At 45.0% G+C, this 23,452-nt stretch overlaps 3 protein-coding genes across 12 annotated transcripts in view; 1 reads left to right on the forward strand and 2 right to left on the reverse strand.

The window, feature by feature from the left end:
- Positions 1-22,627, forward strand: TMEM216 (transmembrane protein 216). Of its 5 annotated transcripts, XR_014505924.1 has the most exons (6): positions 1-122; positions 1,192-1,293; positions 1,524-1,616; positions 2,549-2,750; positions 3,818-3,995; positions 5,602-5,670. XR_014505924.1 is itself a non-coding variant. In XM_083417379.1 (5 exons), exons 1-5 carry the CDS (start codon positions 110-112, stop codon positions 3,831-3,833), a joined length of 426 nt encoding a protein of 141 aa, XP_083273505.1. In that variant the 5' UTR covers positions 1-109; the 3' UTR covers positions 3,834-4,460. The 5 variants fall into 5 exon arrangements, 2 of the variants coding, with proteins under 2 accessions (XP_083273505.1, XP_083273504.1); XM_083417379.1 differs by lacking the exon at positions 5,602-5,670 and having other exon boundaries at positions 3,818-4,460; XR_014505925.1 differs by lacking the exons at positions 1-122; positions 5,602-5,670 and adding an exon at positions 20,522-22,627 and having other exon boundaries at positions 1,155-1,293.
- On the reverse strand, positions 4,819-12,864 carry LOC310666331 (fascin-like). 2 transcript variants are annotated; one of them, XM_083416997.1, is made up of 8 exons: positions 12,437-12,864; positions 11,408-11,657; positions 10,744-10,791; positions 9,611-9,892; positions 8,582-8,700; positions 6,789-6,942; positions 5,660-5,833; positions 4,819-5,069 (listed from the first exon to the last, which is right to left on the reverse strand). In XM_083416997.1, exons 1-8 carry the CDS (start codon positions 12,740-12,742, stop codon positions 4,870-4,872), a joined length of 1,533 nt encoding a protein of 510 aa, XP_083273123.1. In that variant the 5' UTR covers positions 12,743-12,864; the 3' UTR covers positions 4,819-4,869. The 2 variants fall into 2 exon arrangements, with proteins under 2 accessions (XP_083273123.1, XP_083273124.1); XM_083416998.1 differs by lacking the exon at positions 10,744-10,791 and having other exon boundaries at positions 12,437-12,859.
- Positions 13,965-23,452, reverse strand: part of CPSF7 (cleavage and polyadenylation specific factor 7) — a 22,626-nt gene continuing 13,138 nt past the window's right edge. For all 5 annotated transcript variants that reach the window (XM_083417031.1, XM_083417033.1, XM_083417030.1 and 2 more), the window contains exons 6-10: positions 19,246-19,648; positions 18,719-18,837; positions 18,462-18,630; positions 18,101-18,274; positions 13,965-15,934 (exon numbers count right to left, since the gene is read on the reverse strand). In XM_083417031.1, coding sequence (XP_083273157.1) covers positions 18,106-18,274; positions 18,462-18,630; positions 18,719-18,837; positions 19,246-19,648 — 860 coding nt within the window. In that variant the 3' untranslated portion in view covers positions 13,965-15,934; positions 18,101-18,105. The remainder of the gene's footprint in view (positions 15,935-18,100; positions 18,275-18,461; positions 18,631-18,718; positions 18,838-19,245; positions 19,649-23,452) is intronic.

Here is a 23,452-nt window from a genome sequence, read left to right on the forward strand (position 1 = left end):
CCTTTCTGCCTCCGCGAACGCTGCGCGCCACTCCGCCCTCTCCCGCTTCCGTGCCGTCAGCTTCGCCGGAAGTGGGTTTCCTGCGTAGCGGTTTCCATGGCGATGGAAGATGGCGCCTCGGAGTAAGTCGGGGTCCCGGCAGCGTTCTAGGGCCCTGGGGGCTGCGAGGTCACGTGACCGCGACTGATCCCCGTGGAAGGCTCGGCTCTTCTTCATTCCAACCCCGCTCGCTCAGGACCTCCCAGGACACCCCGAGTCCTGCAGCAGGGACAGGAACCGGGCTCCGGCTGCAGCCCGGCAGCGACGGCGGGGATCCGATGGCATCCCGCCAAGCGCTCCCCAGGCGGGAGGAATAGCCGGAGCGAAGGGGAAGGAGGCAAAGTGACTCCCGGGTCCCCAGAGCCTGATGCGGGCCTCTTGGCTCACCCTCGCTCTGAGCTCCCCTAGAAAAACCATCCTGCCAAAGGAGGGTGGTAGACTTGGGGCCACGTCCTGCGGGAGGCTGCCCCTTAGCAACCCTCTGGTAGTGTAAAGTGCCCAAATACGGGTTTTGGACCCATCCAAGGGGTTCTCAGATCGGTGGGCTGGGGTTTTTATTCTCTGCTGCTGGTTGGTTTCCCTTTGCCTGAGGTATGTTAGACCATTTGCTGAGGTTCCACGCTAAGCTGGTGAGGCCGCAGCATCCCAAGTTTGAGCTCACAACGTCCAGTGCAAATACAAGAAAGGCAAAATGGAGAGTGGCTGCACACAGGGCTTGTGTTTTCTGCCCTTGTCCAGCCCTGTACAAATATTGGCGTCCCCTAATGGCTGTTGTCATCTCAGGGCTTCCATTTTGACAATCTTCACCTGGCACCGGTCTCTGTTGACTGAGTTTAGAACTGAGACTGTCTCATTGCTGCTTGGCTTCTTAGCAGCAGTTTCTGCTTGACTCACACCCTTTGCCCATCTCCTTTCCGAGGGAAAACCCACCTTGGGGTAGATTGGAACAAATGGCAGTCCTGGGAAACCAGAATTGCCATTGGCTCTGATTCAGCTCGAAAGCAGGGGGAAAGCAAGGCGACAAGAGGAAGTGTACATGAAGCCTAATATAGTCCCTCAAGAAAGTTTGTACTGCTCCTCTTTGAGAGAAGGTGAGAGTGGAACACAAAATGTGTACCCCATAGATAATCATGTTCTGGTTTCACCTCCTAGATCGCCAGCTCTCCTCCACCCCTCTGGAGATTCTCCTGTTTCTGAATGGCTGGTATTACGCAACATATTTTCTGCTGGAGATTTTCATATTTGTCTATAAAGGTGAGTCTTTGAAGGGATGATGTGTTTGGGTTGCCTGCAGAAGGGTTTTTTTACGCATTTACCTTGTGGCTCTCACCTGAAGAAAGTGAAAGAACAAAGTGGATAGTGAAATTATTTATTTCTCACCTAGCTGCTTGAGAGTTCACAGCCTTTTTCAGAACCATCCATGTCCCAGTGTTTGTTGCTTTGCTGTTCTCTTAATGCATATGTCCATTTGTGCACCCACTTAGGACTCCTGTTGCCCTACCCCTCTGCCAATTTGGCTTTGGACCTGATAATGCTTTTTCTCTATCTTGGGATTGAAGTGACCCGGATATTTTTTGGTGAGTATTCAATAAAAATGTTCTTACGAGTAGTGCACTCACCTGCCATTTTGTGAGCATCTTTGATGGCACTTGACCTGAAAAGATGAGTCCTGGGGAAACCCAGCCAGATGGGCAGGATATGAATAAAATTAGTTGTTGTGGTAGTGGTGGTGGTTCACTCATCGATAAATTCTGTTTCTCCAACAGCAAAGGTGTTTGAGAGTAGAGTAGCTGAGCAGAGTGTAAATTGCTGACAGTGCCTTCACTCCCATGATTCCAGGCCTTCCTAATTATTCTGCTGAACTGGAATAGGTGCCTCCAATGAAATGATGCCCAAAGGCTGAAAAAGGGGCTCTGTGGTACATTGCCTAATTCGGGAGTAGGTAGGAGGCAAGACAACATTATGCGGTTGGAAATATGAGATCCCATTCATCCAGTCTGACTGTCCTTCCTGACCTGAGACTAGCTTATGAACTACAGTACAAATCTTAAATGCAAAATCCCATTCCTTATTCTCAGTTAAATGATTCTTGATTCAGGTAGATAGCCGTGTTGGTCTGATGCAGTCGAAATAAATATATATATTTTTTAAAAGTTATTTTTTTAAAAATTGTTCAGTCGTCAACAGATTTACCATACCCATTGAGTCAATCACCCATCTCCTACTACCCTTCCGAGAAATACCCCACTCCACCTCCCATTATATGTAAGGTTCTGGTGACTTCTGTTTCAGTGTATCTGAAGAAGTGTGCATGCACACGAAAGCTTATACCCAGAACAAACCTAGTTGGTCTCGAAGGTGCTACTGGACAATTTTTTAACTTAGTTAAATGAAAACTGATCTCTGAAAAGTAGAGCTATTCATTTTGTGCCCTCAGATTCCAAATATTGTGGCTTTTATGCTGAAAAGGTCTATGCATTTTCTTTTTCATATTTTCTGTGTATGGCAGGCTCAAAAGGGAACCTCTGTCAACGGAAAGTGCCACTTGCTATCAGTCTGGCTTTAACCTTTCCAGCAGCAGTGATGGCAGCCTATTATCTGCTGCTGCAGACTTATGCTCTGCGGCTGGAGGCCATCCTTAATGCTATCCTCCTCCTCTTCTATGCTGTGGAGCTGTTACTGGGTGTTCTCACTCTGGCTGCCTTCTCCAGGTACTTTACTTCCCTACCATTATGGTATTTTAGGGAAATATTTTTTTATGTGCATTGATTAGATTTTGTTTCTTAAGACACTGACTGTATTTACATGTAATGTTGGGTTTAGTGCTAAGTGAAGTTTCAGGCTTGTGTGAGAGTCCCCATATCCTCTTCCTTTATGGCTGGGAGGACTTGGAAGGATTTACTTTCACTTTTAAATCCCTATTTAGCATCATGTTGGAACCAAGAATCCTGGTTTAAAACAACAAAAGTCCTGTGGCACATTAAAAAGTAACAAATTAGTTATGACATAAGTTTTCATGGACTAGCTTAAGCTGTAATAAATGTGTTAGCTTAGCCTTTAATGTCCCCCAAAGACTGGACAATATTCAACCATATATCCCAGTGGGACTTCTGTGCCCCATGCCATTCCCAGAGCAGATTTAAGGGGCATGCAGGTGGGGAATATGCTCAATTGCACAAGGAGAAATCTTTCTTCTTAGCGCTGTGTTGAATGCAAGCCTTTCTGTTATACTCTCTGGAAATTGGTATACTGTAACTCTGATCAGTTTAAGAAGCCAACTTCATAACCCATAGTGTGAAGTTGATTTATTATGGTACTTACCAGAGTTTTAAACCAGGATTCCTGGCTCAGACATAATGCTAAGCTAGGATTCTTTAAAAGGAGAATTAAATAGAGAACATAAAATCCTGCTGAAGTCCTCCTTGGCTGTTGTGGGAGAACATGCAAGTTTGACGTTCTTTTTCTGATTGATTCAGGCTCAGTGGTGTAATGCTAAATTGGACAGGTGGCTTATCATATATTTATGTTGGTTGGCTTATTTCTTCAAACAGGGGAATCAATGGAATAGAACATGGGCTCCCCAGATGTTTCTAGACAACTTCCATCATCACTGACTATTGGCTATGGTGGGAGTTGGATTCCAACATCTGGAGGGCTGCAGGTTCCCCATCCTTGGAATAGGTGTTCAGTTTGTTCCAATGTAAATTGGGTAAGAAGGCAGAGGTATTTGCTGTCGCTGTTGCTAAGATCTTCAAGTTTCGCTCTCTATTTTCTGCAGTTTGGACTCTTACTGAGAACCTTTGTGGGCTGCAATGTATCGAACCGTGTGCTCTTCAGATTGGAGAGAGGCTGCATGAACCCTCCATTTCTGTGGCTGGAACAAGATGAGGTGTGGGTCCAATTCCCCCAATAAGCTGAAAGAAGGCGGCTCAACTTCTCATTTCAAGCTCATTCAGGTAGAGCACCATTAGCAGGGTCTCCAGTGTCTGGAAACAGTTTTCATGAGATGACAGACCCACCCACCCTAACTAAGCTTGCAATCCTCCTGGAGGGCGCCAATTGATCCATTCCAACTTTGTACCTTGAGTAATTGACGCTCGCAAGTCAAAAGACTATGGGCCAGTGAATGCCACCTAATAATCAGACTTTGCCTGCAGCTGGTGTGTCCTTTGAATTCCCCAGCGTGGTACATTCTAACAACTCAAGACTCTAACATGTGTGCAGTGACTCAGGAGGGCAGTCTTGCTCATCCTCTCTAATTGTTGTGTTACCTCCTGTGCCCTTTTCCTGAAGGGGGGTAGGGATAAGGGCAGCAGGCCTTGTGCCCCTTCCCCCCAAATCAGTGTTGTTATTGGTGTGTATTGACAATTTGTGATACTTGGTTTTCTACTGCATCCTTGGAATAAATATTTATTTTTAAACTACTGTAGCTATGTGGAGCTTCAGACAAACATTGGTACACTGAGAGAACAGTGGTGCTCCTAGAAGCATGGGGGACCCCTCTTGGGGTGAAGAGAGGTACACATCTTTAAGATAACTGAGGCTTTGCAAATCATCCTAACTGCATGAAGGCGGTTCAGAAGGGACCTCATGGGCACAGAAAGTTTTTGCATAAGGAAATTCACATTCAAGGGTCCTGGCTTGGGTCTGCTGTAGGTAGCAGAGCTTTCATTTAGAGTTCAAGTATGCCCTGTGTGAGGGAGGATCTACGGAGGAAGGGTCATTTCCAAGAGGTCTAACACATGGGCCAATTGGGCATCAGTTGAGATAAGCATGAAGTAAGCCCACACAGAAAAAGTTTATTGGTGGGAAGAGCAAGGTCAGATGCTCTCAGAAATGGAACAGTGTTGCTCCAGATGCGTCTGAAGCCCCTGCCCATAGTCGGCCTCCTTGCTCAGCCACAAAAAACTTGTTGTTGGGTGCTTTGATGATCAGGCAGCTGGAGGATGCAAACTGGATGGTGAAATTGCTGGGACGGTCACTGTTTACCAAGATTTGTCCATCGTTATCCAGAGCCCAGTACTTGCTGCCTGCAGGTCAAGTGGCAGAATTAGTGGAAGGAAGGGTGAGGGTCAGGGAAGGTTAGAGGCGTGGCAAGACCAGCTCTTAGATCTCTCCGACTTTTACGAGGTAAAAGAATCACAGGTAATTAGGATATGCTTGTCATGGCAATACTAGGTATGGTTTAGAAAGAAAGCATGTATAAAGGGAAAACATGACCGACACCTAGAATAATAAGAGTTGGAAGGGACCCAAGGGTCATCTAGTCCAACGCCCTGCAACACAGGAATCACAGCTAAATCAACCATGGCAGATGGCCATCCAACCTGAACAGTAGTTTATCCTTAATTGGGCCTAGGAAACTATTGTCCAGGGGTCATGGAGCAAAACAAATGGCAAAGGGGGGAAAATAGTGATGATGCGCTCTTTTGCATTGTTTTGGTTTGGGAAAGCAAGTTTTGGCTCCCTCTTATGGCTACGTATAAACTAGGCTTGTTTTTATAAAAATCCTTTGATGGCAGCTCCCATTTATGAGTAGGTCATGTTTCTCTCGCAACACAGATACTAGGAGACCCCAACCCCTTGGAATATACTTAGTCCCACCTGGAAACATACTAACCAACTTGGAAGTTGTAGTAGCCTTCCTCGGTGAGCGACAGGCTGCTGGCAACATAGCTGACGCAGTTCCCTTCCAACTTCCTCATGTCAGAACACAGACCCACGTAGCCGGCATCACTGTGCAGGACAAGCAGGGGCCGGTTCACCAGCACCAGCAGGAAATCTTCACTCTTCCCTGAAGGTACAAGGGAAACCTTTAGCATTGGCCGCACCTGGCTTTCAAAGAGAACTATTTTGCCACCCTTCCTTTTGCTCTCAAGAGGCAATCAGCTCCCAAGGGAAAGTCAACTTCAGTGCTAAAGATCAGGAGAAATCGCCCCACACTGAGAAGCCAGGCTGAGTGTTGTAACAGGGGCCCAGAATTCACAATGTCTCCCTCTAGTCTTTCTTACTTGATTCAAGGTGCTGCTTATGGCACAGAAAGCTTTTAATGGCTTGGACTTCAAATACTGTTCTTCCCTTGGGTTTTATCCCGATTTCTACTGTCAGTGGCATTTGCCCTAAAGTTCATTCAAATAACCACTATGGACAACAACTGCACAGCTGTTTCTGGTGGTGGTTCCCCCCAAACTGGAACTCATTCTCTGACTGCTTCCCAGATCATATTACAGAAACAATGTCAACCTACTTGGTATGCAGTTCTGGGGGCCAGGATTATATGCACAGAGGGGCAGTGTTTTAGTGAGTCTTAGGGTGTTTTTTTCTCTTTCATCCAGGCTGTATTTGTAGTGATGTTAGCTACTCCAAAGCGTAAGGAAGGGAGTGTAAACAGAACTCATTCCATCTTGCAAGAGCAAGATTATGAAAGTTTTGGTTGCTGATTTCCAACAAGAAGCCCTTGAGGTGTCTAAAAAGCCATTTCACAGGATGGGCTTAAGGTTGGCTCCCCATGTTCCAGTTTTATATCCAGGGACAGCTTGGTTTCTGTGCAAAGACTTTCCCCACATTATTCCTCTAGAGGGCTATCTAGGGAGTTAGTGGAAGGCTGTCGCTTCCATTCCTTTCCCCTAGAATTACCTAAAGCTAATTTGCAGCTGGCAGTGTGCAATCTCTCTTCCCACCCTAGCTGTGTTCACCTGTCCACACTGATGCCCTGGTGCTTGTAAGAGAAGCTCTCTACCAGTTTGTACCTGCAGCTTTGGGAATTGCCAGGAGCTGTCCATTGGGCCGCATGGACACTTGCTTGTCTGCTATGCGGAGACACACCTTTTGGTCTTGGTACTGGATGTCGAACCAGACATTCCTGTCCTGTTTGGTGTTGCTGTTAATACAGTCATTAGGACCCTGCAAAAGACAGGATGCATTCGTTGGAAAGTGCTTTTTGTGTTTTTGGCTTACTTTGTCTGATAGAAACCTCCTGCAGCAGTCCCTTTATCAGCTACGTTCTGAGATCCATGTTGATATATTTTCATTGGAAGGTATTTGGTGCTGCATCAAGACTGAGAATCCCATTGTGGTGGGTGACACAACACAAGAGTACAGCAATGCATGAGCATCTCAATACCAGGGAGGTTAGTCCAGCAGTAGTTACCTCCAAAAGGGTAGTTTGGAGTTTCTAGCATCAGCAAGCTAGGGATGGTGGTGGACCTTGGCTTTATTCAAAGCCACTTTCTTGTTGACTTCACACTTCAAGTTGCACTATGTGAACCATAGCCTAGACTGAAGCCAAACTATAAGATTTCTAAATGGTATGTTAGATGTGCAGTATAGATTTTGAAGCACAACAGAAATCTGCAAAATTTCTGACCAGGGTCCATAGCAGATGGTGTATGTGCACACCATGAACAACAATGCAGCCAGAAGACCACCTTCAACTCTACTTATAAGTTTCATTTAGTTCAGCAAGTTTTACTCTCAGGTAAGTGAATAGCAGACCTGAAAAAGATGTCTCCAGCCCTCCAGGCTTAAGCAGTTAGCTTTTTCTGAAGAGGTTGTTCAGGAAGTTGTGCATTCCTACTGCACTCTTACATATTTCATCTGTGGCAGGGATGAGAAACCTGAGGCCCTGAAGATGTTGGAGTAATAACTGCCAGCCAATGATCAAGGACAATAGGCATTTGAGCCACAGGTTCTTCATCCTCAGTGTACAAAAAACAATTTTTCACTTTTCCACAAGGAGGATTGTGTATAATACCCTGCTTTGCTTTGTAGAATAGAGTAATTCCCCCCACCCGCACTAAAGTTGACAAAAATCTTTTGGAAAAGGATTGAAACAGCCCTTACTAACATTAACAAATAAGTCCAGGACCAAGAGCTATCTTCTGCTATTTAACAAGCCTCCTTTTATCAGTTCCCTGCTTGCTACATTATTATCCTCTTGATTTGCAGCCTGCCTTTCTGTGTTAATACATACACAGCGCAGATATATCTTCTTCATCAGGGGAGAGTTGGTGAACACTTGAGGTGGCAAAGCCTCTACTACATCAAGTTTCAAGCTTAAGTCGTTTTGTTTTTTTGAACCAGGCCACAATTTTTGTGAATGCTCGCAGCCAAGTGTCGAGGATGCAGCTCACCCACCTCCTTGCTCACATTTAAAAGAATTCCTGATTAAGTTGGTGCGCCACAATCTGGGCACAGATGTATCCAGTGGAGGCTGATCCACTTGGGCAAAAGGGGCCCTGCCCTACCATCCTCACTCTGCCCTTGATCAGTCCCCACATTCTCACAACCAGTCGTGGGGTGGGGCTGCCTGTCAGCTTCCTCCCTCCTTAGTCTCAGTGTTGCCCATTGTAGAATATAGTCGGAAGGAGGTTGGGGACAAGACTGGAATGAGTGACTGTGGCTGAAAAAAGCTTGGGGCTTTCTGCATGCAAAGTAGGTGCTCTACCACCTACGAGCTGCCATCCTTCTCCGTAGTTAGGAAACATAGTTAGGTCCTGCCTGATCGCTGCTGTTCCTCGTAACGCGTGGCAGGCACACTCACCAAGGACATATATGCGCCGCTGTGGCTACGGAAGCAGACCTTCTTTGTGGTGTCATCAAACAGCACCTGGAAGATCTCTGTGTTGCCGACAGCCATAGCATTGGCGTAGAGATCAGCACCTGCAGGGGGCAGGGAAGAAACACCCTAGGTCAGCATTCCTACATATGCCATTGCCCACTCCTTGCAGGCTGAAATCAGTGGATCGTGGATCGAAAGAGGAAAACGTCATGCAGAGAATGGGGGCATTGTCTGTGTGTCAACTGACCTAGGATCATTTGGACCTTCCTATCTTTGGAGACTGGGACGCGGGTGGCGCTGTGGGTTAAAGCCTCAGCGCCTAGGGCTTGCCGATCGAAAGGTCGGCGGTTCGAATCCCTGCGGCGGGGTGCGCTCCCGTTGTTCGGTCCCAGCGCCTGCCAACCTAGCAGTTCGAAAGCACTCTCGGGTGCAAGTAGATAAATAGGGACCACTTACTAGCGGGAAGGTAAACGGCGTTTCCATGTGCGGCTCTGGCTTGCCAGAGCAACGATGTCACGCTGGCCACGTGACCCGGAAGTGTCTTCGGACAGCGCTGGCCCCCGGCCTCTTTGAGTGAGATGGGCGCACAACCCTAGAGTCTGTCAAGACTGGCCCGTACGGGCAGGGGTACCTTTACCTTTTTATCTTTGGAGACAGGCTGGTTTAAGAGCACAAAACGTCACGTGCAAGCTTCCCTAGCACTTCTGTCACACCACTTTTAATAAGAAATGCTGTGGGTTTTTTCAGGGACCGTAATCTTACTGGATCCTTGCTACTTCAATTGTATGTGCCCTTTTCCTGCTTCTTTACTTCTGCACCCTCTATCAGCCATCTTGCCTCTGAGGTCCCAGCATCAGAATTCTGGTCCCCCTCAGAATGTGGACTACCACTGTGCCTCATTTTCTGAGCAGGTGGAATGGTCACAAACATTCCATCTCAATCAGCCAATCAGCTGCAGAGGCTTCACAAAGTGCAATGCAATATAGATAGTGCTGTTTTCTCCTGACTTACCTGGCCTGCAGCAAATGAACTTGTTAGTAGAAGAAGAGCGTATAGAGACCTGGGCAGGGCTGGATTCCATGCTGAAGAGTTCCTCCCGTCCAGGTTTGTCCATCTTTACGGTTCTCATGCTACCCTCTCGCCCAGTCAAGTACTTTCCCTCCTCATCCCGCAGAGCGACCAAGCCACCATGCACCTCCAGGGAGTACAGCGTTTGTGGGGTAACATCTGGCACCAGTGAGCCATTGGAAGCCAACAGTTTGCCAGCCCCATTCCTCAATCCATACTTCTTTGCTGGAGACAAAGGCGAGAGAAATGAGAGGTTGACAGCAGCTTGATGTTTAGTCCTGGAAAACAATCTCCAAATCAATTGTCTTACAAAGTAGCATCAGAGTTGATGCTTGTTTCACTGCAGAATTGCCACACAGGCCCACCCTGCCTGCAGTTCCAAACACCAACCCTTTCGAGTTCCCTATTCCTGTATGCCCTTAACATTTCCCATTGTATTTCCCTTACCTAGAATCTCATATATCATTTGTACATGTGTGTAAACAGCCCCCTGTGCTTTGTTCTGATAGGCAAGTTGATGTTCATTGGGTCTCAGCTTTGTACAGTGTTGGTGGTGCTGACACTGCATTTGTTTCCTTGTAGATTACACCCTATTTTTCTTGCATAGTTACTTTGGGGGTTTACGTGTGTGCTTGATAAAGCTAGAGGCCATGACCCCCAACCCAGGTATAGTGAGATGTGCCATGGGCACATGCAGGCTAAGATTAGGATTGAAGTCATGTTCTCATCTGCACTAACACACGCCTTTATCCACACTACATGTGTGTTTTAAAAACTGGCTGTATTAGATTCTTTAGCCTAGTGTGCAATTTCACTTAAAAGTGTGTGTGTGAGAGTGGGGAACCTCCAACATCAATACGGTCAGGAAAGAGGATTTGCACTTGGAAACTTCTCTGCACAGACAATTCCCTTTCTTGTCTTATTTGGAAAGTTTGCACTGGTGTCTAACTTACCAGAAAGTCTTGCATAGGGCAATTAGTAGTTCTAAGAATTACCCAAGCTAATTAATGATGTTAAGGAAATCAAAATTCCTGCCAGCCACAGTGACTTCTTGGGTAAACAGAATTTGAATTCACCTGGTATGTATGGGGAAAATTGCCTTCTCTCACCATTGGATTCCAGACCTATTGGAGGAGATGCAAATGACTCAAACTGAACTTTTTCACACATCAATAACAGAGGACTATCTTAGAAGGTGCTTGGGTGGCTTTTGGATTGAGATGTGTAAATAAGGCAGTGTCACTCAAACTTTTTGAATTAAGACCTTCCACTTAGAAACACTTTCTGCCTTCCCAGGCCACCCCACCCACCTGTAGCACTTAGAAATCCTCATGTACAGGTAAAATCACAAGCAGACAAACATCTGTAGAATAAAGCAGCAACTTTCTCACTGTGGGAGGAGAAAGCCTGTGACCAGTACAGACTTTCTCCATCTCTCAAGTCTTTCCAGGTGTTCAGACTTACCCCAGGTGTCTGCTCCATAGTTGGAGAGGGTAACAGAAAACTTTAAACAATCCTTAGTTCAGAAGAAGCAACTTTCTTATTAGTATGGTAGCTATAAGTCCTCATCTGCAACAGGAATTACTGTAAGTGTGTGTGTGTGTGTAACCCTACAGCAGAATGTTTTGCTTCTTTAACACGCTCCCCCAACAAAGGGGGGGGGGGAGATGTGTGTTACAGTATTAGAGAGAAAAATGCACATATCAATTGAAAACAAAATAGGAAAATGCCACCACCCACCTCTGAAATCATAGTAGATAGTGATGACTGATTCAGCTCCCCAGGGCATGTCACGGTCACAGCGCAGCACCCCCGTTTTATCATCACACCGCACATAACGCTTCCTGTTGGGGTTGTACATGGCAACATTGGGGTGCACAGCCAGGTGGAGGGTCCATTTTTCAGTTTCGGTGGCAGCCTGGGCAAAGCAAGTGACGTTCTCCTCTGCTCCACCCAGGTAGCGCTTGGACTGTTCATTTTGCAAGGACACCTGCAGGGAGGGAAGGATGTCTGGTCAGCTACATTGCCCAAGACAAGAAAAGCAGGAACACTCTCAATGAGAGCAAAGAACATGGCAGAATAAAATTCAGGTATCATTACACCAATTACGTTACACCTTTGGGCTTATGGAGTTGCCATGATCACCCAAGTTCCATTGTGCAACAGTTGTTTCCAGTTGTGCATGGGACATGGCTAGGGCACCTTGAAGGATACACCAGGCAACTAACTCTTAGCACAGGTACTCAAATAAGCTATTCAGACACATTCTCTCCCCTTCAACCCATAGTGGCTGACTATCATACTGTTTGGCTGACAGGGGCAAAGAGCTTTGGCTCATGTGACTGGCTTCCCAAGGAGACCATGGGGAGGAAAGTCCAGGGACATTTTGCACTCTTCCTGATGCACTTTACAGCCCTGCAGGTCAAGTGCAGGAATCTGCTGCCTGGACTTACCTGTAAGAATCTAGAAAAACCCTGCTTCTCACCACAGCAAACTAGTCTGCAAATCGAGCTCAATCCTGCCCTCATTTCCGCCTCTTAATTGTAAAAAAACATTTGTAAGCAAAACAAGAGGCCCACATTTGGGCAATAGCGGCATAGTTTTGAGGCCCTATTGAGGCAACTTTCAGCATTGTTTCCCTACCTTCTGCCCTCCGTCTCACTCACCCAACCACACCCAACCCTCTTTGTCCAGAATTCCAGCCCGATAATATCGGACATAAGCTACACTTGAGAGATAGGATGCTTGTGCCTGGGTGAGAGACAGCACCTTGCCATCTGGATACTGATGCAAGAGGAAGAAGGTCTGAGGCCCTGGTTTGTCCTGGTCACAGGTGACTTTTCCATTTGCGTCAGCCGCCAAGTAGCGTTTCAGTGCACTGATCAGGTGAAGCTTTTGGCCAGCCCCTTCTCCTGGGCCAGCTGCCCCTGCTCCCTGTGGGCTCACAAACTGCAGTATCCACAACTGGCGAGGCTTCAGTTGCTTGCCTGTGGCTGCCACCTGGAAACGGAAAGGTTCAGCAGTCAGGTACCGGTTGGCCGCATTAACAAGGCCAAATTCTAGTGAGTATGTCATGGTGAGAATAACAAGAGACTTGAATGGTACCCATTCATCAGACCAGTTATCTGGGCTCACTTGAGATTAATCCTGGTCCCTTAGATCACAATCATCACCTAGCAACCAGGTAAACCCACCCACTCAGCATTAAGCCCCTCCCACAGACTGTTCACCACTCAAGCTGCATTCTGAAAGTACTACCACCTCACCCGCCAGTCACAGGCAGATGCCCTTTTATGACAAACCTTCAGGAAGGTGAAACACAAACCATCTGTGCAAGCCTATGATGCCCAGAAACATTTCACTGAATGCCACTAGCAATCAGGACAATATTCTTGTAACTGAACCTTTTCCTGCCATAGACAGAAAGCCCTTATATGCTATTGTATTTCCTTGAGAGCCAGTGTGGTGTAGTGGTTAAGAGCGATAGTCTCGTAATCTGGGGAACCGGGTTCGCGTCTCCGCTCCTCCACATGCAGCTGCTGGGTGACCTTGGGCTAGTCACACTTCTTTGAAGTCTCTCAGCCCCACTCACCTCACAGAGTGTTTGTTGTGGGGGAGGAAGGGAAAGGAGAATGTGAGCCGCTTTGAGACTCCTTAAAGGGAGTGAAAGGCGGGATATCAAATCCAAACTCTTCTTCTTCTTCTTCTTCTTCTTCTTCTTCTTCTTGCATCCTTGCCTGTAATATTCAATTTCACGTGAAAGGCACAATCCCTTTCAAAGTGTTTGAGTTTCATCTGTTTCCATCATGGCTTCATTTCCCCATCTCTGTTCAGCATAATGCTTATCCCTTTTTATGAAACCTGTCATTTCTGTTCATGTTTTCCAGAGCAAATATTTTTTAAAGGAGCTCCTTAAAATGATGCTGAGCATCGAATCTTCATTCAGTGTACTGATTTCACAATGGCAGAAATTCTCAAGGGTCTCAAATCTTTCCTTGGCTTGCTACCAGACACTCCCCTTTAAATGGAGATGACTGAGAGATAGAAGCTTTTAAAAAATCATTTTAATCTGTGTACATAAAGTGGGTTTGGAACTAGTTTAGCAGTACATAAAACCATGGTTGTACAAGGGCTACTACCCAGCCAAAATATGGCACCTGTCTTATCTAGCCATCCTCTTTTCCATATCAAGGTCTCCCCCCTGCCCCCCGCTCATATTTAGTGGAGATTCCAGAAAACAGCTCACCCAGCATTCAAAATAGTTACAAAATGAAAAGAAGCCATACAATGCAGTATAAAAGATTGACAATATCATCAAGTTTATTACACAATTTCCAACCTATCAGAAAAAGACAAACAAATCAAATCACGAAGAACAGGGGTGGGTGAGTTGAGAGGAACCAAGGCTATGTTTCTGTTGTTTCATTTCTTTCTTTTCTTACTTCCATTATTTCAAAACAAACTAAAAATGTCCATTATGTAAAAAGCAACTTTTCCAATCATCAATTTTTAATATATTTTACATTTTAAGTTGTCACTCCATTGCTTACACAACTTTCCCCGTTTTATTTTTTTAAAAAAACCACATTTAGAGCTGAGCACCTCTGTGATCAACAGTACAAAAGGAGGTGCCACATCACACAAGAACATCCTTTGCCAGACACCACCCCTTCCGCCTTAGGCCACAACATTGTTCTGTGAGACAAAACAGGGTCCTTCTACAAGGGAGGCTTCACCATGCAGCTGAACAATCACATTAAGTGTTCATGAACACAACAGATGCTTGGCCTCACTACCGAGATCCAGTTGCTGGAGACTGCATATTCCAGGGTGTAACATGTTACCTTGATTTTAAGTAACTGGGTGCTCAGGCTAGGATGGAGCAATGAAAGCTGAAAATGAACACCCGAAGGGTTGCAACTCAAAGATGAGAGCTTAATCAAGAACTCTGCAGGTGCTTTTGTCCCATAATGCTCCGAACAAGCAGGTTTTTGCTGCAACTGGTCTCAAAGGGCTGCCTGGTGACTAGAGTGGCTCCAGAAACCCTACTTACGATTACATAACACAGCTAAATATGGTGGTGTGAAGAGACACCTCCCACTGTCTCTAATCGTCTCCCTAGACTGGCATGCCAGAGATCAGTGAGGTATGGTGCTATCTGAAGCAAACTCATGAGTGAACCACTCCAAAAAGGAACTCCTTTTAAAAGGAGGCAGGGGCCAAGGAAAGCTCTGGACCTTAAATCAACACATTCAACAAGTACATCACATAGAATTTAAAAAATGCTTAGGGTGTGCTGCATTCGGTAACTTCCAGGTAGCCCCAGCTTGGCTTTGCCCCTTTCCATTCTATGGTCTCCGTTCACAACACTTCCTCTACAACAAGGAAGGCGGCAATCTGGGAGGGGCTGGCCCCAGAAACAAAGGTTTACATCAGAAGTTACAACTGGAGCAGCTATTGCATGAGACAAAGCGAGGAAAATGGTTAGCAAATCAGTGGAAAGCGGACCTGCAGTAGCCAGATCTATTTTTTAAGGGAGATTCAACGTTGCGAGCCGGTTGACCAATGCAGGCCCCTCTAGAAGAAGCCAGGTAGAAAGGAGCTGACATTTTCCCGCAACTAAAGGAGGAAAGGAGAAGAAGGGGTCACCCGAAGAAGCAGCAGCCAGCCTGCCTTCCATCCTAGCAGGGAAATACTGTTTTCTAAGCTGTGTACAACGGTGCTGGAGGGCGAGACTGAAGCTGCTTTGGAAAAAGGAGGAATGGATGCCTCGATGCCTAAGAAAACAATGCAGTGTGGATCGTGGACACGAGTTCCGGGGAGAATAGGGTCAGACATCTCATACTGTGCTGAAGCACCAGTTTTTCTCGCAGGAGACGAGCTGGATGGGCTCCTTCCCCAGTGCTCCTAAAAAAGCCACGGAAAGGAAAGAGGCGAGAGACCTCTGTGGAAAGCACCATTCTCTTTGGGTCCAAGAATCCATGGATTGAAGTGGCCCCCTGGTCACGGTGGCTCAGACAACCAACCCCTCCCACCCTCCAAGTCATTCAGTGCTTCTCCATCAAGCAGCAGCGACAGCACACAGGCAGAGCTCAGGTCCCAATACCATGGTGTGCCAGATGGAGTTCTGCAGGCAAAGTCCCTTCCAAGGGGTCCGGAAAGAGCAGAGGGCAGTGGGAAGGAGGGGGTGGAGAAGCCTCCGTATTTTAGTCTTGATTAAGGAGAGGAGATAAGAGTCCATAAAAACACTGAATGCTTCCCACGCTCCTAGAAAGAGACAAAACAAAATTGGAAATGCTAGTAAGTTCTATAGCACTTTCAAAGAGGTATGTTGAGAATTTTGCCCATTAACCCTGGACTGTAACTCTGTGGGGAAGTCACAGTTATTTCCACATGCAATAGGGAACCAAAGCTACAGGGCTGTCTTAGCTCATGGCTGAACTGGACTAGACTCAGCACTTTACCCACTGAATCAAACTTACTCTCAAGTCAGACTCATCGCCACCTTAGGTGCTAGTCACATTCATAAAGCAAAGAGGGTGGTGAGATTGCAAGGCTATGTTTTACTTATTTTTGTAGTTTCTACTCCACTTTTTATTCCAGGGCACCCAAGGCAGATTGCCATTGGAAAAAAATGGCTAATTTTCAAGTTAGAGAAGTTATTCTGCCAATACTAGTCTGTGATGCGCCTCTTGTAATAAAAGATCTGAACTATTTTATTTTTTTTGCAATTTCTTTCCCTTATACTAGGTCTGAGAATTCAAAGTAATATAAGTGAGTTGGATTTGTTGGTGGGTTTATTGGTTTGCTTTACAAAGAGGCAAACAAGACCAGCAAACATGAACACATGTAAAAACTCTTCAAAGAGATAGTTACGTCTTTGAGTCATAGCTGGGCTCATCAGGGATTCCATAAATCAAACACACTAATGATGACTGAATTTGAATTTAATGCTTGCAGAGGTACAGCCTAAGACACAATCAATACAGTCAGGAAGGGCGAAAGTAGCTTTCTGCACAAACGTAAAAACAAAACTACCCAAGCACTCCCACTTTGTTTCTCCCATGGCATGGATGGGAGCAATAAGCCATGGAGATTGGCTTGTCATTAACATGCACATTGGAATCGCAGCTTGTTTCTCTTGAACAATAGTCAGTAAGTCAAGAACAAACTTTGGCTTGTGGATTGTGTCTTGTTCAGATTATTGCTGTCATTCATGGCAGGGCAGCAGCAAACTGGCAGCTACTGAGCAGTTTGCATTAGCATGCTACTAGTTCACAGTAACCAGGACTTATTGCAATATATAGACTGGGCCCTTGACACATTTACCACGCATCTGATTCTAACCTACAGAAATACCGTAGTTTTCACTCGGTAAGACGCACCTAGTTTTTAGAGGAGGAAAACAAGAAAAAAATATTCTGAACAAAACAGTGGATGTATGATTTTTGTGGTTCATGCTGTGGCCACAAACATGTGATTTGATGCTGAGTTTGGGGTAGCCCAATGCAAAAATCCTGAGAATCTATGTGGATCCGTGCTTTGTAACCACATTTTTGCGCCATTGCAGCCCCACAAAACAGTGGGTGCGTGATTTTTGGGGGGCAAGCTGTAGCCATGGACATGCTATGTGATCTGATGGTGAATTTCGGGTGACCCAATGTAAAAATCCTGAGGATCCATGGGCTTTTACCTCCCCCATCCCAGGCAGCCTCCTTTATTGTTAGCGTCCCTTATCTCCCTCCTGATCACTTGCCGATCAGCAGCTTTGTTTCAACACCCACTTCCCTCTTTTAAAAAAAAAAAGAAGAAGAAAAAGAAAGAAAAAAAGCATGATCTGCATTTCACCCCTGGGCAATTCGGCTCCAGTGACCACACACTCGCTCCATAAGACGCACAGACATTTCCCCTTACTTTTTAGGAAGGAAAAAGTGCCTCTTATGGAGCGAAAAATACGGCAATCCACTGGTCACAGTACAAGGAATAAGGAAAAGTACCCTAACAAAGTTGCATAGTTGCCCTGAGACACATAGTTATTCCGAGCCCAGCTGAATATACTATAAATCTCCTAAGTGAGAAAATAAACAGTTCAAGCATGTACTCAAAGTGCAAGTCAATCAGGGAGTAGGCAGCTCCCTTATTTTTGAAAAATCTTACCTAGCAGAACATACTGCATGGAGAACACAATACAATATGTATTTGCCCTGGTAGCTTAAGATCTATGCATGACCAGTCCACTCACTGAAGAGAAGTGTGAGATTATGCCATGGAAAGTCTTCCAGAGCATAAGGGAAATCAACCTTACCTAGCCAGCATCTACAAGAGGGATGATACTCAACTTGAAGAGAAGGGTGCTTTTTTCGGAAAGGAAAATACACTGGGTGGGGGCTGGAGGGGATGGGAAAGGTAAAGCACCCTGGAAACATCTCTCACTTCTCTCAGTGATGTCGGTCTCTTTCTCTGTCCCTGTCTCTATGTCGCTCATGATCCCGGCTTCTTTCCTGGAAATAGTCCTCATGCCGATCTTCATTATGGACGACGTCTCGGTGCCTCCTACTGCTCTCACGAGACCGACTGGGTGATCTATCCCGAGACCGGTGCCGTTTTCTGGAAAACAAAGAGGTATCTAGTTACTGGCAAGCTGTAACAAGACCCTTTCCCCTACCAAAAGCACTTATTCCTACCTAGCTGTACAAAGCCCAGGAAGGGGACCAGAGCACAACTGAGACTCGCCCATCAGCAACATGAGTCACAGTAGCTGGATGACTTGGCAATAACTGTGCCTGAAGCTCACCTGGAGGAGCTGCTGCTGGTGCCCATGCTGTAAGACTTGGCTTCAATGCCATGAAGACAATCCTTGAGTGAAGAGATGAGGACTCTACACCGCTCATCATTTGCGACACGTGACTGTTTAATCACAGCAATGGCTGTGAGCAGGGTCTCAATGGCATCGCTGTAGTCCCCTGCAATATAACAGAGCAAAGGCGGCATGGTAAGAATGAGACCAGGAGCGAGAAATGGCAAGAGGTAGCAAAAGCCAGCTCTGGTTACCTGCACTGGCACCAGACACAGCTTTGGAAATGGCACTGCTGGAAATTGCTCGATTCCTGTTCATGATATCTTCAAATTCAGCTTCACTGACAGGAGGTGGCAATGGGCCCAGTTCCCGGCTGTAGTACACAAACACACACCCATCACACACAGAGGATAAACAGCTTCAAGCAGAACTATGACACAGTTCCTTATTCATAGACATGGCAATTCAAGGCCTTTCCAAACAGCAATGTGTGGTTGACCAGGTACTGCCCCCCTCCCCAAAGCAGACACTAAGTAGCATCCTTTAAGAACCAAGTTGTCAGCTGTCGTGCCCTAGAGCTATGCAAGGCATTTTCTACCACCAACAAGAAGGTGGTTTCATGTCTAGTCGAACCATCACTCTTTGCATAAAAACAAAATAACTAAGCCCCTGGAGAATTAGGTCTGCAGCCTTGCTAAACAAGAGGCTTAGCTACTGTTCTTTGCACTGCTTAGTTTGGATTTTTTTCTTCTCAGATTCCTGGGAATGGGCTTGCGCTCACCTGCTGTGGTTGTATGCTGCAGAGGTCTTGTTATAGGTGTCTGGCGGGGGCCCCATTGCTGCATTGGGTGGGGGGAAGAAGGCTGGGTTGAGGTGCAGCGCAGGTGGCACGGCCCCAGGAGGTGGCACAGTGAGGTGTGGAGGAAGTCGAGGGGGAGGGGGCATGAGGTGTTGGTAGTGGATTCCTGGAGGGGGAGGGGGAACCCCAAAGCTTGAGGAAAGAGGAGGGGGTGGTATGGGTGGAGGTGGCAGCCCCATGAGAGGAAGCGCAGAAGGAGGGCGGTTGAAGAAAGGCAACACAGGAGGCTTCTCAATGCGTGGCGGCGGCACAGCATTCTCTGTCGGAGTGGCTCGGCCGTCTACCGAGTCGGAGGAATCCCTTGAGTGAGCCCTCGGAGGCACCCCTGTCAGACATCACAGAAGAGGAAAAGCGCTCAACACTGTAGCAGTTGGGTAGGTCAGTTTTCTGACAAAATAACCCTCTCCCCGCTTTCCAGTAAGTACACCCATGTCAACCATCATGCCTCTGAATTGCAATAACACCTTGCCCAAATATCAGAACTCTTATCTCATACATGTGAGAAAAGGTGGGTTTCACTGGTATGTGCACACAGATTTTTGGGTTGATTTGGGCAAATGTTGAGGTATCTAGAGAGATACCTTCCTGCTCTGGAACTGGGCATTCCCAGTCTTGGCCAAGAGACCTGTAAGAGCTCTCTTAAGTGTTGTGTGCTGAGTTGACAGAGATAGTTGTATCAGGCACTGATTAAGAGTCAGATGGACAGGCAGCATAACATGCTAAATAAATGCTTAACTTTAATTACAATTTACAATAGCAGTGTGTCCAAACTGAACTGAGAACATTTTATTTATGGTCTTAGAATGTCTTGAGTGTATTTTACACTGTTCACTTTCAGTGAAATAAATTTTGCCTGAGCATTCAAGTAATACTTATCATTCATATAGTGCTTATAGTGTGTTCAAAATGCTTTATGTATTAGCACAGTAAACTTGCTAATAATCCTACTTGACAGATCTTTATCGCAAAGATTCTAGATAGGTGTTTAGGCTGAAAAAGTGTGGCTTACCTAATATTACCTAGTAACTGAGCTTATAGCCAAGGGGAAATCGGAACTGGTGTCTATGTTGTTTACATCTCAGCCATAGTCAGTATGTTATATTATATATAAAGATATATTAAAATATTCATTTTTAATGTAACTGATTAGAACATCACATACTATCACAGACAAATGTATTGAACTTTCTCATTTAAGGAAAAGCAAAATCAGGAAGCTTCAAGAGAAAAGAACGAAAATGTGACAGACAGCATAAAAATTAATCAAACCATGCTGAATATAAGGGGAATATTTGACTAACCCACTCTTTGGTACAGTGACAACTGAAATAGACGGTGTTGTATCCAATGCTGCATGAACAGAGTTCAGTGTGTTAATGGAAGCCCACTGTGCAAACGTAACACCACAAATGGGTTATCATTTGATGCCTAGGAACTTGGAAGTTGACTTAATCCAAGTCAGAACATTTACAATTCTGCTTCTGTGATCGACACATCTTGTTCAGTATACTCTACACTGACTGGCAGTAGCTCTCTGGGACTTCAGAGAAGACTCTTTCCAACCCTACATGGCGATGCCAGGGATTAAATATGGAAACTTCTGCAGACAAAGCAATTGTTCCACCATCTGAAAACTGCAGGCAACAGCCACAAAACTGTACATGAATGGCCTTCTCACTGAGCTAATTCTCTTAACTAATTATGTAAAATGTGTCTGAAATTCTAGCTAACACTATACAAGCACTGGATTATGCAAGAATGGTCTTCTTCAGTAAAATCACTAATTGGCTATGGTGTTATCCCTACTCCTTTCCTATTATAAGTATTCTAATGAGTGGAAACCTGAACATTCTAACACTACACAATTATACAGAATCCTCAAGACCCATAATTTTGGGAGATATGCTTAACTCCCACTCCTCCCCTGTCCCCTGAAATAATGACCTCAGGAACCTACTGCTTAGTGAATACACTCAGCAGAACATTTGGTTATTTTAGTAGAATTCTTCAATAAAGTGAAATATTAAAACCTAATATGCCAATATCAACTACCTTGCAATATATGCGTATACGTTGCTTTATATAAAGGCAAATATCAACAGGCTTATATACATATTGCTACTTTTAAGTCACTGAACTACTTCCTGAACACCTACTGCAAACTGAGTGTTTTCCACTACATCCAGAAAATAATCAACATTTCCATTCTCATAGAATACAAAATGTAGATGTAGAGAAGTCTCTGAACCTTAATCTGTAATACAAACTGCATCTCCTTCTACATAAAATAAGCAACTGAAATAAGCAACTATCTGTGGAATGGAAGAAAACTTATGGTCCTTGTGAGAGCAATATAGTTTTAGATTCATCAGCAGATCCTGACTAATGAATTAAACTAGATTCAGTTGTCATGAATACTTCTGGCTACAATTAAAAAATCGACATTCTTAATAAATGCAACGTTAGAAAAACAAGGGGACAATACCCAAGTACTGGAAGGCAATCAATACTATCCACCATTGCTCCACCAGGCCGGTTGCTTGGCCTCAAAGTCAGAAAGCTTCCTAAATCTGGAAACATGACTCCTTTATTCTTCCCAATGAAGAGTTATTGACCCCAGAGAAATAATCAAGCCATGCTGACCAAAGTACTGTACTTAGAGTCAACTTTATTTTACACAAACCAAGATGGCAATAATATGGAAGGGCATTACAGGAAGTATTTACAAAGATTTACAATGTCTGCGTAAAGCAAAAATATATTATTTCAAAAACTCCAAGTTAAAAAAAGCTGTGTCATCTTAATTTGGAATTTTAATGTACAATAAGCTCAACTATAGTATGTTATGAGATTTGATACATTATTTTTTAAAAATATTAAGACCTTTATTCAAGATAGAGAATCTAAAGCATAATTGAAAGAAATCAATAATCAAAAGAACTAAAAAAACACACCATGGAGAGCATGTTGAGAAGATGGATTTTGAAACATATTGCGATCTTGTCCCAATGTGGCAAAATTAATTAATTGCAAATATAGCCGAGAAACATTTCAAAAGAAAAAAACCATGATCATACAATTGCAATGACACACAATAATTAGGGACACAGAAATCTGTTATACCATCACCACGTGAGACTTGGTGACAGCAAGTCTGGGATAATCTAATAACATTCATATTTCAAACTCAGCACGTGTCTGAATTACATTAAAAATTCACTTCATGGTCACCAAACGGAAGCCACTTTTAGGTTTCCTTTGTGATAAATAGGAGAGTGCAATAAAGAGAACTTCAAACGTTTAACTTGTGCATGTGTTTTTCTTTATCGTACTGGCTTGTCTGCTTTACAGTTCGCCACTTTGGGGGTTAGAGAGAGGCAGAGTGTAAATAAAATTACTGAAAACAGCAAATTTGTATTTCTCAGGCCCTTTGGGCGAGGAATCACAAAGTGGTGGAAGTCATTTACGAAGGCCTTGTCAAAAATGGTGACGTGCCATGGTTACTGTCAGGCGTTGCCATTCACCAGCGCGACCTCCTAGTGAAGATAAGATAAGCCCCTTTAAGCAGTTTTTCACAGGGAAAAGCTTGATGAGGGCTAAAAGCAGCTCTGCTTCATCTTATGATTCAGCAACAATGACTGACCTTCCTACCACAGAGAAATGGACCACAGGCACCATGACACCCCGTGGAGATAAGGGACATAGGAGCAACATGACTTTCTGCACTGAAATTCAGTCAATTTCTAGGGCAGACCATGGAGGCCATTAAAGCGCAGCTGTGCTAAAGCTAAAGGCTGCAACTCTATAGTCAGTTGAGACTATGACAGGATCATACAAAACGGTGGATCCTAACTGTCCAGATTAATTCTGCAAACAACAGAGGAAACTGTCCTCTTCTCCACTTACTAAGTCAGATAGTACATACAACAGCATACCTTTCACAGAAATTGACAAGCAGGGCCATCTATTATGGTTCTCCTTTGCCACCCTGGGCTCCTTTGGGAGAAAGGGTGGGATATATGTTTTATAAATAATAATAAATGAATTATATGACCAAGAGGTAAGGCCCCAGCTGGAGCATTGCATCCAATACAGGGCACCTTACCTCTTCAGGGCTCCACAAATTCTG

Source organism: Podarcis tiliguerta (assembly GCF_965153285.1).
Source record: "Podarcis tiliguerta genome assembly, chromosome: 1".
In the NCBI taxonomy this organism is placed as follows: Eukaryota; Metazoa; Chordata; class Lepidosauria; order Squamata; family Lacertidae; genus Podarcis; species Podarcis tiliguerta.